Below are 19,365 nucleotides of genomic sequence, written 5' to 3' on the forward strand. Positions count from 1 at the left end.
CGGCCGTTGTGGCCGAGCGATTCTAGGCGCTTCAGTCCGGAACCGCGCTGCTGCTACAGTCGCAGGTTCGAATCCTGCCTCGGGCATAAATGTGTGTATGTCCTGAGGTTAGTTAGGTTTAAGTTGTTGCAAGTCTAGGGGACTGATGACCTCAGATGTAAGTCCCATAGTGCTTAGAGCCATTTGAACCATTTTGTAGTGTATCATACTTAATGCACTGCGAGTAGCACATACACACACTGGCGCTAACTTAGCTGGCTATGTTTTTATGTTCCAGCATTTATTTGAATACAGCGAGAGGTGGGACTCCAGCGAGCAGCCCTCTAGATTCTCCAGATCCTCCTACTACTCTCTCCGTCGGCACGCTGGACTCTCTGTCATATAAACAACAGGTCTGTTCCTAATCATTACTTTTTAATTACTTGCAGTACAACCGATCCATAAGAAACCGATATGTGTTATTACTGGAATAAATATCAAAATCCAAAATTCCGCAGCTCGTGGTCGTGCGGTAGCGTTCTCGCTTCCCGCGCCCGGTTTCCCGGGTTCGATTCCCGGCGGGATTTTCTCTGCCTCGCGATGACTGGGTGTTATGTGCTGTCCTTAGTTTAGTTAGGTTTAAGTAGTTCTAAGTTCTAGGGGACTGATGACCTCAGAAGTTAAGTCGCATAGTGCTCAGAGGCATTTGGACCATTTTGAAATTAACCTTCCAAAAGCATTACAATAGAGTGCTCAGAGTGGGCTCGACACTGGCCATTTGAATTCTACAGGCAACGACCGTCATCACACTCCTCAAGACTGCCTCTAAGTTTGAATGGCAGGAAAACGGAGAAAGTATACTGTGAGATATGCATTTTTGTTGGGCTGTGAGCATGTTTATATGCTCAGGGCGTTCTGCAGCCCCATTCCCTGCTACTTGAGCGTGGTACGCTTAATGTTATTGCGTAGTGCCCACACTGCTAGCGACAAAGACAGACGCTACAGAATGAGGACATTTCTTGGCCTAAGAAATCTACAGACTTATCTGTGATGTATTGCTGCAACTAATGATTACTTTTGGAGGCGGTCGATAAGATACTACAACACACATACACACAGAAGTTATTAGTAATTTACTAAAGATTGAGCATGGTAAATATTTAAATTTGTATACAAGTATGATGCTGTCGCTTAGATAACATTAGCGTGCCGCACGGGATTAGCCGAGCGGTCTAGGGCGCTGCAGTTATGGACTGTGCGGCTGGTTCCAGCGGAGGTTCGAATCCTCCCTCGGGCATGGGTGTGTGTGCTTGTCCTTAGGATAATTTAGGCTAAGTAGTGTGTAAGCATAGGGACTGATGACCTTAGCAGTTAAGTCCCATAAGATTTGACACACATTTGATTTGAACATTACCGCTTTGTTCATTGCACAGTTATACTTTCAGATCAGAGTAGGCTACATTTTTATGTAAGTAGATATATAGTCCAGAATAAACAGTCGGATGTGTGCTACAATGATATTGCCATCGTTAGCGATGATTACAAGTGGTCGCTGATTACACAGAGACTGGGTTGTGCAACACTGCGCCAAGACTGCGTTCACAATGACACCGACAACGGCCGTCAGACACCGTCGCCAGAGGTTTCCCGATAGCGTGGTCATACTACGTCCGATTTCCTTCTTCAGTTTCTGGCAATGTCAAAGAGGTTAGATAGTGTAGAATCTATTCTATGTATGAAGTAGGTTAAATTTAAACCTCTAGCGTGGGGTGGATACAGGGGTGCATCTGAGCTTGGTGACGAATGCTGTACAGCAGCTTCTTCTGTTAAAAAGACGCCGAATGCATGTGAATAAGCTTTTCTGTCTCGTAAAGCGAGTACTATACAAATGGTCATCAGTTATCAGAAATACCAGACAAGTTTTACAAATGCATGTGATGAATGGAGAAACGCTCTGTTAAATACTCGAGACAATTAGTGCTGACCTTGAAAAGCAACTTATATACACTCTGTTCAGCTGTGTTTATTTAAAGTTGTGCAGACGTATCTCAATTAACTGTCAATGACTGTCATTTAGCACACGAGTGAAAGACAAGGATAAAGTGTAGCATAAGATACTCTGAAAACCTAAAGCACTTAAAAATGGAAATACATCCGTACACCACATTTGCAAACCACTTCATAGTAACAGAATCACTACCCTACTGGCATAAAACGCCAGTAAGCAGTAAGAATAATTTGTAGAGAACTAATGACAACCTTCCACAAAAGTGGTCCAGCACATTAGCTATAAGCATATAAGATATGCTCCTCTTTCTCCCCTTTTTACTTGAACAAATTAATTTTTGAGGTTATAATCTATCCCTAAAATTTCCAATAAAGATTGCGCCTATTTGAGGTTTCGATGTAACCTGCAGTTTCACCCCATAGATTCCGAACTATTTTTCGGCTGGCCGGGGTGGCCGAGCGGTTCTAGGCGCTACAGTCTGGAACCGCTACGGTCGCAGGTTCGAATCCTGCCTCGGGCATGGATGTGTGTGAAGTCCTAAGGTTACTTAGGTTTAAGTAGTTCTAAGGTCTAGGGGACTGATGATCTTAGAAGTTAAGTCCCATAGTGCTCAGAGCCATTTGAACCATTTTTGAACTATATTTCGATTGTGATATTATCGTTCTCTAGATGTCACAAGCACAATATTTCGTGGACTGAATTTATTAGCTACTGAAATTTTAAAATAAATAGTTTACGTACTACAGGAAAATTAAAGAGACCTTTGGAGAACAGAGAACCACTGTATGAATACCAAAAGCTCAGACAGAAAATCAGTCCTAAGCAAAGACGGGAAAGCAAAAAGATGGAAAGAGTATATAGAGGCTCTATACAAAGGCGATGTACTTGAGGGCAATACTACGGAAATAGAAGAGGACGTAGATGAAGATGAGATTGGAGATATGATGCTGCGTAAAGAATTTGACAGAGCACTGGAAGAGATAAGTCAAAAAAAGTTTCCGGAAATAGACAACATTCCATTAGAGTTACTGATAGAATTGAGGGAGCCAGTCATAACAAAACTACCGTCTGGTGAGCAAGATCTATGAGACAGGCGAAACACCTTAAGACTTCAAGAAGAATGTAATAATTCCAATCCCAAACACAGCAGGTGTCGACAGGTGTGAAAATTACAGAACTATCAGTTTAATAAGTCAAGGTTGCAAAATGCTAACACGAATTCTTTACAGACGAATGGAAAAACTTGTAGAATCCGAACTCGGGGAAGATCAGTTTTGATTCCGTAGAAATGTTGGAAAACGAGAGGCCATACTGACCCTACGACTTGTCTTAGAAGAAAGATTAAGGAAAGGCAAACCTATGTTTCTAACATTTGTAAACTTGGAGAAAGTTTTTGACAATGTTAACTCGAATACACTCTTTAAAATTCTGAAGGTGGCAGGGGTAAAATACAGTGACCGAAAGGCTATTTACAATTTGTGCGGAAACCAGATGGCAGTTATAAGATTCGATGGGCATAAAAGGGAAGCAATGGCGGAGAAGGGAGTGAGACAGTGTTGTAGCCTATCCCCGATGTTATTCAATCTGCATATTGAGCAAGCAGTAAAGGAAACAAAAGAAAAATTCGGAGTAGGTATTAAAATCCATGGAGAAGAAATAAAACTTTGAGGTTTGCCGATGACATTACAATTCTGTCACAGACAGCAAAGGACTTGGAGGAGCAGTTGAACGGAATGGACAGTGTCTTGAAAGGAGGATATAAGATGAACATCAACAAAAGCAAAACGACGATAATGGAATGTAGTCGAATTAAGTCGGATGATGCTGAGGGAATTAGATTAGGAAATGAGACACTTAAAGTAGTAAAGGAGTTTTTCTATTTGGGGAGCAAAATAACTGATGATGGTCGAAGTAGAGAAGATATGAAATGTAGACTGGCAATGGCAAGGAAAGCGTTCCTGAAGAAGAGAAATTTGTTAACACCGAGTATAGATTTAAGTGTCATGAAGTCATTTATGAAGGTATTTGTATGGAGTGTAGTCGTGTATGGAAGTGAAACATGGACGATAAATAGTTTGGACAAGAATAGAATAGAAGCTTTCGAAATGTGGTGCTACAGAAGAATGCTGAAGATTAGATGGGTAGATCACGTAACTAATGAGGAGGTACTGAACAGAACTGGGGAGAAGAGGAAATTGTGGTATAACCTGACTAAAAGAAGGAACCGTTTGGTATAACATGTTCTGCGGCATCAACGGATCACCAATTTAGAATTGCAGAGAATTGTGGAGGGTAAAAATCGTAGATGTAGACCAAGATATGAATACACTAAGTAGATTCAGAAGGATGTAGATTGCAGTAGTTACTCTGAGATGAAGAAGCTTGCATCAAACCAGTCTCTGGACTGAAGACCACATAAACAACTACATCGTGTGTTATACACACATCAAAAAAAGTTTTGCATCACCTAGGTTCCGAGAGTTCCGGAACCTGTACAGAAAATTGGAATAGAGGTCAACATAAACATCATTTCCGCGCTTTTTATTGCTCATGAAAACCACACATTGCATATTGTACCACCATACAGCGAGACATTCAGAGGTAGTGGTCCAGATTGCTTTACACACCAGTACCTCTAATACCCAGTAGCACGTCATCTTGCATTGATGCATGCCTGTATTCATCGTGGCATACTGTTCACAAGTTCATCAAGGCACTGTTGGCCCAGATTGTCCCACTCCTCAACGGCGATTTGGAGTAGATCCCTCGGAGTGATTGGTTGTCACGTCGTACATATAGCCCTTTGAAATTTATCCTAGGCATGTTCGATAGGTTTCATGTCTGGAGAGCATGCTGGCCACTCTAGTCGAGCGATGTCGTTAAAAAAATGGTTCAAACTGCTCTGAACACTATGGGACTTAACATCTATGGTCATCAGTCCCCTAGAACTACTTAAACCTGACTAACCTAAGGACAACACACAACACCCAGCCATCACGACGCAGAGAAACGATGTCGTTATCCTGAAGGAAGTCATTCATAAGATGTGCATGATGGAGCCACGCGGTGACGTCCATGAAGATGAATGCCTCGCCAATATGCTGACGATATGGTTGCACTATCAGTCAGAGGATGGCATTCACGTATCCTACAGCCGTTACGGCGCCTTCCATGACCACGAGCGGCGTACGTGGGTCCCACATAATGCCACCCCAAAACAGCAGGGAACCTCCACCTTGCTGCACTCACTGGACAGTGTGTCTAAGGTGTTCAGCCTGACCGGATTGCCTCCAAGCATGTCTCCGACGATTGTCTGCTTGAAGGCATAGGCGACACTCATCTATGAAGAGAACGTGACGCCAATCCTGAGCGGTCCATTCGGCATGTTGTTGGGCCCATCTGTACCGCGCTGCATGGTGTCGTGGTTACAAAGGTGAACCTCGCCACGGACGTCTGGAGTGAAGTTGCGAATCATGCAGCCTATTGCGCACAGTTTGAGTCGTAACATGACGTCCTGTGGCTGCACGAAAAGCATTATTCAACATGGTGGCGTTGTTGTCAGGTTTCCTCCGAGCCATAATCCGTAGGTATCGGTCATCCACTGCAGTTGTAGCCCTTGGGCGGGCTGAGCGAGACCTGTCTCTCTGCGTCTCCTCCATGTCCGAATAACATCGCTTTGGTTCATCCCGAGATGCGTGGACACTTCTCTTGTTGACAGCCCTTCCTGGCACAAAGTAACAGTGCGGACGCTATCGAACCTCTGTATTGACAGTCTAGGCATTGTTGGACTACAAAAAACACGAGGCGTGTACCTCCTTCCTCGTGGAATGACTGGAACTGATCGCCTGACGGACCCCCTCCGTCTAATAGGCGTTGCTCATGCATGGTTGTTTACATCTTTGGGCAGGTTTAGTGACATCTCTGAACAGTCAAAGGGACTGCATCTGTGATACAATATCCACAGTCAACGTCTATCTTCAGAAGTTCTGGAAACCGGGGTGATGCAAAACTTTTCGATGTGTGTATTTATCTCTGTTATCAACAATGAATAATAAAGTTAATGATAATGTAAGAGTACTGAAAAATCTGTCACACTGTGTCGTGTTTCTTTGGATCACATAACTTTACTTGAACCAAAAGTTATTACTGGCGTTTGTGGCATATTTGTATAACACTGGCGACTGGTTAATGATGGCCACAAATCAGAAACTGAACGAAAAGCAAATCGTCAAATCATATTAAAATTTAATGTTTTGATTGGGAATAGATTTACTGAACGGTGTACCAAAAACTGAATTGTGAAAAGGAACGTTTACTTTCCAAATGTGACTTGGGTTTCCATTACACAGCGCACAAAACACTTTGTTTCCCCTTCACGTATCGTCTCCGACACTACAGTCGTGAAGATAACCTAAGGGAGGGAAGTAGTGTGCGCCATCTGTCAGTCAACGGTGTAAGCTTTGCTCTGCATGTTATCGTATTTTTTAGTGTTAGCCCACCCTATCCTCTGAGGCAATAGCTGGGGACCAGTATTCACACTAAACGAGCGTGGATAACCGACCCACTGTCATCAACCAGCAGGGTGGTTTCGATCTGGGCTTAGCCCACTTCCTTATATCGCGAGCTAGCTCGCAGCGCGTTGCACAGGTTCGTATTCATTGCATAACACTAAACGTAATTTCGACATAACTTTTAAAATTCACAGCCCCGACACCTCGACACACAGTGAAATAACAATATTGAAGAGAATGTCTGGGTCCATTAAATAGCAATCGTAAGAAGTATTGCATGATCGAGGTAGAACATAACAGCACTTGGCTGCAGACACGCCAGAAGTCCACACCCGTAGTTGCACGCCTTTCCACTTATGAGGGAAATTCCCCATCGCACCCCTCTCAAATTTACTTACATGTCCGAAAGAACAGACACCATCTCCATATAAGTATATAGTTCTGGCAATACTGGCCATGACCTTCTTCTTCTGTGCAGATGCACACATATTACTCGAACTCTTACCGGACTTGGTAAGAAAGTCCAAAACGGAACGCAGCAGTCATAACATGTGGTACTTGTGTAGAACAAATTGGAGGTATGCGCGTCTGGAGGCCCATTCCTTACACCTTGCTGTTGCAAATGGACGTTACACTACTATATAGACACACATTTGAATACAGCGAACAGACACGTCAATGATCGGGCGAAAAGTTCATAATTTTGTGAAAAAGGAAACTACGGCGTGAGCGAGATTTGAACACATATCTTCCTTTTCCGCAACCTAACGGCATAACCACACATCCACAACACCATTTCTATCGAAGTAGGCTCTATACTGCACATCTTGATACATACATACACTGTTTCTCTGTTTCTATTTTGCTTCTTTTTTCACAGTGCAGTACATTTTATTCCTGTTTTCATGCTTGATCGGTATTCAATTTTTGACGGGTTATTCACTGGATCATCTTGCAACTAAATCTGGAGAGAAATTAGAATTATATTAATACCTTCAGCTGCTAGCGGGCGTTGATACACATCAACGTGGACAGGTGAAAATATGTGCCCCGACTGGGACTCGAACCCGGGATCTCCTGCTTACATCGCCGACGCTCTATCCATCTGAGCCGCCGAGGGCACAGTGGATAGTGCAACTACAGGGACTATCACGCACTCTTCCCGCTACACACACATTCTCACCTTATATGTCCACACACTACATTCGTAGTGTCCCTACCCAACACACTCATTACTCGTGGAAGACATTCTTACCAAGTCCCGTAATAGTTTAGGGAATATGTGTGCATCCGCACAGAAGAAGAAGGTCATGGTCGGTGTTGCCAGAACTATATACTTATATGGATATGGTGTCTGTTCTTTCGGACATGTCCGGAAGAACAGACACCATATCCATATTAGTATACAAATCTGGAGGGGGTGCGATGGGGAGTTTCCCTTTTTAGCACGGTGATTGCCACGAGGACGCCACCGGCCACAGCAGAGCGTGACACCCCTAGCCCGGGATAGCGGTGGAACTGTGGTATAGTAGCTAGTCGACATCACACAGGGGCAATTGTTCCGGGTTCAGAGGTTGGCACCACAGGTCCCGCTGTTTTCCAACAGCGACCGGCCCCGCCCAACTGACGCTGTTTTCCAACAGCGACCGGCCCCGCCCAACTGCTGGCCGTAGTAGTGCCACGACCCCTAAGCTGAGGCGCCATCGGCGCCACGAATCACCTAGATAAGAGACGACCCGACAGCAGCTCTAGCCCATTAGTCAGGTTGAAGTCCTGGCAGCGCACACACCTTGGAGCCTTTACGAGACGCTGACCACAACAACTGTCGTGAGTCTACTATTACGAGGTATAGTAGAGTGTTAGGGTGTGACAGGGCGAGGGATTTTTCCAGATAGCAGGAAATTAGGCACGTTGGTGCAGGGAAAAATCAGGTCCAGGTCCCCTGCTGTGGCGGGACCAGCCAGCGGCCTGCGGGCGAAGGTATGCCAGACACCAAGAAGCACGCAAGTAGGGACAGCCTCCCACTACCACCATCACCAATAGGAACAAAGAAGAAACCTATCACCAACGTGGTCCAGGCCAGAGACAACGAAGATCCATCTACACAAGGAAAAAAAATCACGAAATGAAGCAGGAAAGGTGAGAAGACGATGAAGGAAACCGGCATTAGAATAATCATAAGAATCCAACAAGACCCTTTACAGGACGAAAGCCGTTCATAGAAATGCAGCGAAAGAGAATCGATCGCGTTTCACACTCACATTAAAAAATGGATTTTCAAGTAGGCGCCAACCGAGACACCACAGAAGAAGACGACTACGGCGAACAATTCATCAGTGTCCCCCTCGGAGATCCATACATCGGAAGACTAAGCAAAGGACATATGAACAGAAAAAAGGAAGTTGAACATATAGTCAACCAAAACATATGATGCCTTGGCAACAACTTCAGACGAGCCACCAGCGCAACAGGCCACAAATTCACAAGACAACATTGAGAATAAACAACGGGTATACCCATTGGTCGTCCACTACAACGCAGACCATACAAAACTTACAAAGGCTATCTAAAACATGATAAAAAGGAGCCTAAGAGGGATATTCAGAAGAGACAATATATCATACCATTTGGACAGCGTGGAAGACTATACAAGAGGATTCAACTTTTCCCAAGTCAATAAAACATCATTCTACACTCACCAGAAACCAGACAAAAGGGACTTCAAACTCGTAATCAAATAACTGCCACCAGATATGAAAGAAGAAGAAGTCCTACAGGAACTTCGGAACGAAGGTTCATGGTCCGAGAAGTGCACCAGTATCAAAAGAAGAATTCCGAAACTGAACAATTGGTTTTGCAACTTTAATTTATTGCTGGTCTGCCAGAAAATCAGAAATTAAATGCCATCCATGATGTCAAATATATCTGCGTAAAAGTCACAACAGAAAATTATATTCCATGGGAGATCCCCCTTAGTGTAAAAATTGCCAAAGATGGACCCATTCAAGAAACTACTGCTGGCTTCCACTAGGATGTGTTAGATCGGAGGACCCCATGACAGTGAAGCTTGTACCTGCCCGAAGGACAAAACAGCCAAACGAGCAAATTGCAAAGGTTGAAAGGACGCCCAGGAAGCCATCCGAGCCCACAAGGCACGAACCAATGTTAAACAAAAACTTTGTCTGCAGTGAAAATAGTAACGCCAGCAACGACAGAACAAACTGTGATATCAGGGGCCAGCACGTCAATCAGGAGAGAAACGAAACACCAAAATGCATCAAGAAAAATTCCCTCAAGAAGAAAAATGTATTGAAGTGTGATGAGCAACCAGGAAGACGGGATGACAACAAACCCAGGGAACAACACAGAGAAACTGGAAGGGAACAACACAGAGAAACTGGAAGCTGGTGCAGCCGTATTAGAGATGGCCAAACAGTTAACCTCGCTAAAAAACGACAGTTTGTTTCAAAAATTGATCAAGTTTGGGAGGTACCTGAAGAAAGATCGTGACACCATAACTAAGATAACTATCTTAATCGAAGAACTAGTGAACATCGTTACTTGAAAGTACCACACACCATGGAAAGACGGGGCACAAAGGACTTAAAAATCTACATCTGGAATCGAATGGAGTCCGAAACAAGAAAGCAGAACTACAGGACTTTGTCTCCACTAACAATATTGACGCTCTGTTATTAACGGGAACACATCTCCGTGTGTTTGAAACTTTCCAACTATGGAATATGCAGGTTACAGAAAGGACAAAGGAGGAGGTGCGACGATAACTTTCCTCCGCATCATGCATCGGCAAGACAAGCTGTGACCATTACAACAACCTGAGGTAGCGGCAGTAACCATCTGGACAACAACACGACAAGTAACATTGGTATCGGCTTATTTAAGACCAAATTTCCAGCTTATACCTCAAGACATACATACGATATGTCACAGTTTCTACAAAGTATTTCTTGGTGATTACCTCAATGCAAAACACCCGTTATGGCACTCAACCACAACGAATTTGAAGGGGAGCAAACGTTGAACTTGAGGACGTCCTCGACGCCACCATACAGGGAATTCCCGAGCCTGCCCATCAGTAGTAAGGAGATGGCGCCACCAGCGCAGTTTTTATATCAAATTGATATGCAAATTAATTAAATTGATCAATTAATTTCGCCCCTGATAGTGCCCATCCCCACCCTCACATGATGTCAAATGTTTTTCTCAGCCTGCACATCGATCCCAGGCGCACACCCTCTCGACCCTCCCTTTCCTCCATCCTACTCCCCACCTATCCTATTGGCGAGAATTTCGAATTTTGACGGGAATTTCGAATTTAAGCGGTAATTTCGAATTTTGGTGGTAGTTTCTTTGTCCCATGGCTGTGCTGATATGCCACCACGCCTCCCCCCCCCCCACTCCCCCTCCAGGAATTGATGGAAAATTAAAATTGCCAGTACCCTTTCTGAAACTCGAACCCTGGTCCTTCTGGATGGAAAGCCCAGGTCCACCCCCCTAACACAACTATACCACCAGCGAGGCTTGGAATTGACGGGAAATTAAGAATGGTGGTGCCCCTCCCAGAACTCGAACCCTGTTTCTACTGGATGGAAAGCTCAAGTGCATACCCAAACACATGGAAACTGTCCAGATGCAGAAAAGGAAGGTTGGGTTAGTGTCCTTTATTTATTTTCGTAGGCAAAATGAAGTAAAGATAGGTCTAATTCCATAATTAGTCATAAAGGTTGGTTCTGATGACACTACTATATGCTTAGCGATACACAGGGATGGCCTAAAATCGCAATACATCTCAGAAACTAACAATACCATACAACTGGTGTTATCCTGCTCAGAAAAAATTTCTCAATACCACTCGAAACTAGTGACAGGTACACTCAAACATTACCCTTCACCTACAAGATGGCGAGGAAAAGGCAGAGGTGTAAGGTGCTACCTTTATTCTTTCTCGCAGGAAATATGTTCAACTGAAGAGACGCTGGTCGTGGACAGAGAGGAGTTTAAAAAGTGTATTACCTGTAGGCAGTAAGGACAGCATCTATCGTTGTTTGACGTCAGAGTTCTAAACAGATGTCTGCTCAAAAACCACCCTCCAGCCCAATACACAGCCCAATACAAGCTACCAAAACTTATGGAAAAAATGCATCACAGTTCTAATTACACTTCAAAATTGTTATGAAACAACACTCACTTGTAATGAACGGGTCATAATACAACACACGTAGTGGAGAAAATCGTTGTCTCAAAAGACTGCAGAGGGGGCAGTAGTGTAATGTGCATTCTCCTCGACAGGTGTCCACAAACTGCCAAAGATCGAGGTCGTCTTACCTCCCCTCATCCCTCCCCTCCCTCCCTACCACCATTCATTCACCTATGGGGAATACAGAAGCTTTTTCAAATGGCCAGCTGCTCCGCCATGCTTGTCGTGGTTGCTAAATGCCTTGAGGTAACACTCCTTTGGAGGCACAAAAGCATGTGATCAGAGCGTGGCTGTCTTCAGCGAACACGCACAGTAGACACGCAACCCCTCGCCCCCAGCAGCCTACAATTGTACAGGTATTTATAATCAATGCAACTTTTTCATGCAATCTGTTAACAACGAAATTCTGGAGAACACTCCAGATCGCTTTTTTAAATGGCTAGCTGCTCCGGCGAGCGTTTTTCTGCAACCCACTGCCACCGTTCTGCAGTCACCGGTCTCACCAGGCGTCCCACTTCCCTCTGCGGTCGTTCGTTTATGCGGCCTGCGTTGAGGCTATGACAATTCGATAACACAAAAGGAAAATTTAGCCTCTCATTGAAGCAGGTGCTGCGTCCGGCGACCACCAAGTAGACTCGCCCCCACCATGCCCGCCGTTCTGCGATGCAGAACAATTGTATTTGACATCAACGCATCTCCTGTAGCCAAGTATTTATTAAAGAAGAGAACACAGTAGCAACGATAATAAATATCCTGCGATCTGAAGTTTTCCCGAAGTATTTCCAATTTGAACAGTTCTCTGGTATCCGACCGGGTAGCATCGTAATTTCTCCACATTATTTCGGCAGACGTACACGCTGCCATCTTCAGGTGGTTCCTGACGAATGCTGTGCTGTTCCTCTCGGCGCCCTATATATACTAGCCGTTACCCCCTCCACCGTTCCTCTCCTGGTGTCTTTGGTGCGGCCGGCACGGCGGCTACTGGAGAGAGCATCTTTCTCTCCAGGCTGAGTGCAGAGTTCCAAGCGTGGCTAAGTTGACATGTGAAAAAGCGTCTGTTATGGCTTGCGGTTCCAGTACCCTCCAGGGTAGTCGAGCGCGCTAATGCGGTGCTTCCTGGACTCAGGTAGGAGCGCCGACCCCAGATCGAATCCGCCCAGCGGATTAACGACGAGGGCCGGTGTGCCGGCCAGCCTGTATGCGGAACATGGGGACCAGCCCAGTGTTCACCCACTAGGTGAATACTGGGCTGGTCCCCATGTTCCGCCTCAGTTACACACGTCGCAGACATTTGAAACACGCCTGCACTATTTCACGATTTACACTACACACTGACAGGTGGGGTGCACTAATTCCGTCCAGTGGTGGGTGGGGGGTTATGGGCTGGTGGCATGGTGGCAGGAAGGGCATCCGGCCATCCCTAACACTAACACTGCCAAATCCGTTGTAACCTCGCCGACCCTGCGATCGCTGCAGGACTATGGTGTAAGTGAAAGAAAGATGGCTTGCAGTACCAGTCTTGCTGACTATAACGCTTTTATCCCTTCTGTGAAAGGGCTACAAGCAGTCAGATCAAACATTGATAAGGAAATCGCAAGAAAATACCTTCGGCTCATAGTACACAATTTTCATAAGGTTTATTTTAGTGTTGTTGAAACAATAGTAAATATGAGAGGGAAATTAATCATCAATGATATATGCGAATTCTCTGATGTTATCTATAACAGCCTGACAGCAGTTTATTGATTACATGCATGTAGAAAACTTGTTCTGAGTTAAAGCTGTCAAACAAGATTTTAAGAAGAATAAAATGCCATTACCACACGACAGCTAATGTAGAAAATACTTTTCTGACGTATTTTGGCACGATGCGCTCTCCCCATACATAATACAAAAGTATAGAGATGAATCTGCTGCCTGGCCGCCTATTAAACCTAAAAAGAAAAAAAGGTCGCAGAAGTTAGCCCTTTTTCCACATGAGACTATTTTGGGTTAAGAAGTGAAGGGAATTTTGCTCGAAGTTCCATTAGATCGAACGCTTCAGCAGACAGCAGAATTGCGTTTTAAAAAATGTAGCAGTGAATGTACTCGAGCTCAAGACATCTTATCCATGGTGCACGACGCTTTCCATTACGCTATGATCTGACAGGTAGCTACAACACCTCCAGAAGTCAACAACAGTTGCTCCAGAACTTCCACATTCCACAGTGCTGTGAGGTAGAGCATATGGCCAGATCTAGACTTCTGAGAGACATACAGCTACAGCTTTTCTTTAGCACTGCACGACGTTTTCAACAAACAGATAGTGCAATAGAGTAGCTCAAGTGGAAAGGAACACTCCCTATTTAAATTTCTGCATCCTACACTATTGTCAGCTCTGTGTAGGTGGCAGTTAGGTGATTTTATTTTGGTGATTACAAAATAGAGTTGAATGTATGCACTGGGTAGCCGAGGCAGCTCAATCATGGCGATTCGATCAACCATCTAAATGAATGTACTGAACATGCTGCAAACCACTACAGGGAGCCTGTGTGACAGAATTCTCATCCAGTGTGGCGCAACAGCGTAATGATAAAAAATCAGTCACAGAGCAGAGGATTTGGTGGTCTGTTGGATTGATGATATGTTCATATACTTATGGCCTGGGTTTCCATTCCGACTTCTGCCGTTGATTTTTGGTAGAGAGAGACAGATTCTATTCTCTTCTGGCTCCACCAAGTGAAGAAGGTATAATGGCATTGTGGTCTGAAATTCACATTAAACATAATATTCCTTCTCTATCAAGCAGCCGTTAGGTTGAATCACAGTCAAGTCAGGAGTGGATACATGTAGAAACTCTATCACCAGTAACCTTTCTTACACCAGTTATTTATTTCTAGTGACGAAACAAACGCTATGTATTGTCACAGGACACTTATCCCATCTTTTATTTGAGCTTTTGTATGTCGATAAAATTGGTTCTGAACTGGGAATGCATCTCAGACCGCCCTTAAGGCGGAATTTGATCCCTTCGTGACAATACGGCTCGACTACAATTTGATGTTTGTTCAAAACTGCAGATTCCTCAACATCTCCACATATTGCGAGTGAATCGGTTCGAATCCTGGCCCGACACTAAATTTTTCATTATGAATTATCAAGCTCTAGCATGAGGACACCTATCTCCAGGTGGATAATAATTTTGATTTTTAATGTATTTTCATTCGTTGTCAACACTAACGATAACTGACGTTTTTGACTCCCAGTGAGACACAGAACTATTTGTGAGATCATTGTAAGTTCAAGGATGTTATTCCGAGCCGCTGGTGGAGAAAAATTTGATAGCTGACGTCTCTTTGTGTGTAGTCATCAACGATATGTGTGGGGTTAGATTCCCAGTCAGCACTGTACTCTTCGTCATATTATCTCTAGTTCAAACATGCTCACATGTCGCTGCTGGTGTAGCAAACCCATATTTAATATAACGGCGATAGGTGCCGGGTTGGAGTCCTAAGAAGGAAAAAATTAATGTTTCGTCTCGTCATTTCACTTAAAACATCTAGCTACTGCCGAAAAAATCCGGTATGTCACAGTTGATTTTGCTTCGATAACAGTCCTATTAGGTTCTGAGTTCGAATCCCTGTCCAACACAAAGCTTTACCTCACGGCATTTCAAGTAAGTTACTTGTGAAGTAGCAATATTTAACATCTCTCGTAGTTCGTTAACAGGGACAATAGATGCTGGGTAGGAATTCGCGTCTGTTAAAAATGTTTACGTTATGTAATTTAAAGTTGATATTTGTTAACTTATACAGTCTAAAATCGAGGTATATCACTCTCTTTATGCCTAGTCAGGAATGACTGCTAGTTGCCGTCAGTCACGAAATCTTTGCTTAGTCTGCAATACCTGGGATGAATCCATATGCAGAACAAGACGGTTCGTCGTTTTATTCAAAGTTCATACATATTCTCAACTAGCTGCTCGTGAATAACTTAAATTTTTAATGTCATTTTGTGTTACATAATAAGTACGGTATGTTACTTTGAAGAGGAAATCATGAATAACGACGAACTTTCTACGTGCATTACCTATCTGAGGTAATAATGAGAGTGGTAACATTTCAGGTATGTCATTTATAGCAATAAATGTGAGCTTACAAGACTTAAGGACAGTCTTATCTGTGATAGGTGTTCCCTGATATTTGTAGTATCCTGATATTACTTTACTTGAGTTATTACGATACAGAGTAGTGTTTTCTAGTGGTGACTTGTTGGAACCATTTTCAATAGTAAAACGACTGTATCGAGGGGCGATTAGAGGACCTGTTAGAAAGCTGCGAGCCGGCCGGAGTGGCCGAGCGGTTGTAGGCGCTACAGTCTGGAACCGCGCGACCGCTACGGTCGCAGGTTCGTATCCTGCCTCGGGAATGGACGTGTGTGGTGTCCTTAGGTTAGTTAGTTTTAAGTAGTTCTAAGTTATAGGGGACTGATGACCTCAGAAGTTAAGTCCCATAGTGCTCAGAGCCATTTGAACCATATTTAGGAAGCTGCGATTTTAGGGTTGCATGCGAATAAGGCGTAATGCAATTCAGGTCGTTCGGATACTTTTGAACATCACTGTACATGATTACTGTTCTGGTGTTGACCAATACTGGAAGGTGCTGTTGACAACACGAGTGAGGTAGTACAAATAAAAAGAGGTACTGTGGAGGGCATTGCAGCATATGTAAGTAGAACGAATCAGCAGCATTGAGAAACGCTTCCAAACAACTGTATTAAGGTGATGACCTCTACATTTAACCTCATACTCCACAGCGACAAGTAACAGATATCCAGTGTTCCGCCAAGTCTCCCTTCATCTCTACCGAGTAGTGTTGGTCAATCATTAGGCGGTAATTAACAGCATACCCAGTGGACGGTCAGTAAGTGACACGGTAAAACGTTTCTCAGTTTCTATATCAATGCTAAATCACACCTCCAGTACTTTCAAGTACCATATACTAGATTGCGAATGCAGCTAGATGACTGTGCAGTACATCCAGTCGACCGTGTACATCAAAGTATACCGGACAGCGTTCTATGCCAATCCAAAGGTGTTATCTACATATCTCCAGCACATCGAGCATAGTGAAGAATTTACGATTACGACTGGCTATCTTTCCCTGTGTGGAAGGGCGCCACAGAGCATTGTCACATTCACAGGATAAAGTTGGAGATTGACAGATCCCTCTCACATTGTCCTCGACCAATTCTTCCTGCAACACTAATCTTACCCACGGCAACCGTCCAAAATGCAGGCCCTCTCCAGATGCATGCATGTCAAGGAGCATCATATATCTCTTATCGGAGAATAATACACATGAAATTGTTGCATTGCTATTACAGACAGTTTATAGATGATGAAGGTCGACACGTATGGTGTTTGAAACGTTTCACGCAAATCAACCCTGCAATCAATTCTGAAACATTATTCCACTGTTTAGTGTCAGTACCAGGAAAGTGCTGGCATGAGAGAAATAGTCATAGAGCATAAATTCACACACCGATCATTACATGGTTCTCGACCTAAAAATGCTATACCGTTAAATCAATACGGTTTCCGAAGTATTAGTCATGCGGAATGCATCACTTTTAATACTCTAATGGAGGATATATTTCTCAAACATTGGACATACAACCAACCTACAAGTATGTTACCCCATTCACTACGGTGACAAATTTTAAAATAATAAAACTACTCCCTTCTACACTGTTCCAGTATCTTAAGAAGGCATCATCAGTGTGTATCCACAGCTCGAGCTGTTTATAAACCAACTAGAATGAAGCCTGGAGAATGTTGTTCTGTCTCAGTTCCCATGTCCGTCATGTATAACATTAGTAATAGTAGCAGTATCGGTTTTGACGGATGCGGCTATGTTTCACTAGGAAATAGCACGAAGAAAAACCTACTTGAATATTTTCGATAGCTGATACATTGAGGTACCACACACGCTACTGCAGGAAAATGCACATGAAGAAGCAGCAACTTCTTACGAGAGACTAAGTGCCACGATCAGTAGACAAAGGAGATGTAACTGCCATATTGCTGTTTACAGCAGCATCACCACAGCTCTGGTAGCTTTCGTCTTGCACAAACAAGTCCTGGTCTCACGTTAGATAGTTTTGACCATGTGTAGGATAATACAGCGATTTCATCCTAACACCACATCTCTCGAGCACAGCCCCCCTCGCACTATTAAAGGTGATATATGCGACGATCCACCCTTCTACAGATCACTCCAGGGAATGGTTTAAGTCTGATAAACACAATGATTCTTCTCTTTAATACTTAAGTAATTACACTGATTGTGATAACCGGCCTTAATTCGGAAATATGTATATTCAACTGCATGTGTGAGAAAGTAGTTATGGATCAGGATGCATATATCTTGCTTGGTGTAATACGGTGCCTCTGTGTAATACATACTTCGCCTTTTTTGAAGTGTGTGTTACGAAAACCCACGTAGTTTGCAGGGTGAGGGAGAGGTTTAAAAGTGAATGCAGCCAAAGCATAATTTTTAAGCTTTTCTCGGTCTTGAGTGTCTGGGTACCCCCAACCCAACTCAGTTCCCCGCATTTCGTAGTACTTTTTCTCTATTTTTATGTATTCTCAGTCAATTGAAGTAATTTTGCAAATTTTTTCGCAGTTTTACATATTTCGTAGCATATCCCCCAATTTCACGTATTTCCCATCGATTTGTCGTAATTGTACCATGTTTTCGTCGATTTTTATGGATGTTATGTCGTTTTTCGTATTTTTTAAAATATTTTACCGTAGGTATATGGTTATATTTCAGGCTTGCCTCAGCGTTGTTTGATTTTATATGAGGATATGTGCCTGTCCAGTACACATACCTTTCTTTAAAAAAATTAAAAAAAAACCAAGAATTCTCCTCTTCCTGATGATCTACATGCATGCATTTTGCATAGAAAGGTCATGAAAAGTATATTAACACTCGCCTCATACCTTGACGAGACTCAGCGCGAGGTGCAGATTGGAAACCCATAGTCTGGAAACAAATCCGTGTACTGCTACGGCACATCAGAGAGCTTGTCTGCAGTCTCATGTAGCCACGAACTTGATGGAAACTCAGTCTGACACAGTTCTACACGTTCATCTGATTCCACCCTACTGTGTAGAGATCTGCAACAGGGAGTTGACATGTGTACAGAAGTGATTTCTGCAGCTGCTCTGAAATTCTTTTTCCCCATAAATATATGCTCGTATCGCTCAACATACGAGCTTCGCTACTTTTGTTTACATCGCCCAAATCTGATAGGCCCCACAATCACGTCAGAACATCTGCAAACTGTAGGATTAAGGTATTTTTTTAATCCTACTAATAAGTTATTCGGTAGCCCACCGTGTGTCGACTGCACGTAGTATCCTAGATCATAAGAATTTCCCTTCCCCGCACCTACAGATTGCGCACCTCCTGAAGAGTAATTTATAAACACACAGTTAGCAAGTTATGCATTTGAATCGTAATCGTCCACCACTAACAGCACTACTATACATACATATAGAGACTATGCATACAATTACCAATCGTGACGTCTCAATTTCAGCCGCTTGTACATTATTTTCGACAGTGCACATACGCAGATATACAGAAAGCAGAGCAAAGGCA

At 43.5% G+C, this 19,365-nt stretch overlaps 1 protein-coding gene across 1 annotated transcript in view; it reads left to right on the forward strand.

Annotated features, from left to right (window-relative positions):
* LOC126298975 (uncharacterized) overlaps positions 1 to 19,365 on the forward strand; it is a 974,877-nt gene that overhangs the window by 678,424 nt on the left and 277,088 nt on the right. The window contains exon 15 of the mRNA XM_049990596.1: positions 278 to 392. Within this exon, the coding sequence (XP_049846553.1) occupies positions 278 to 392 (115 nt within the window). The remainder of the gene's footprint in view (positions 1 to 277; positions 393 to 19,365) is intronic.

The sequence above is a fragment of the Schistocerca gregaria genome, chromosome X (genome assembly GCF_023897955.1).
Source record: "Schistocerca gregaria isolate iqSchGreg1 chromosome X, iqSchGreg1.2, whole genome shotgun sequence".
NCBI lineage: Eukaryota > Metazoa > Arthropoda > Insecta > Orthoptera > Acrididae > Schistocerca > Schistocerca gregaria.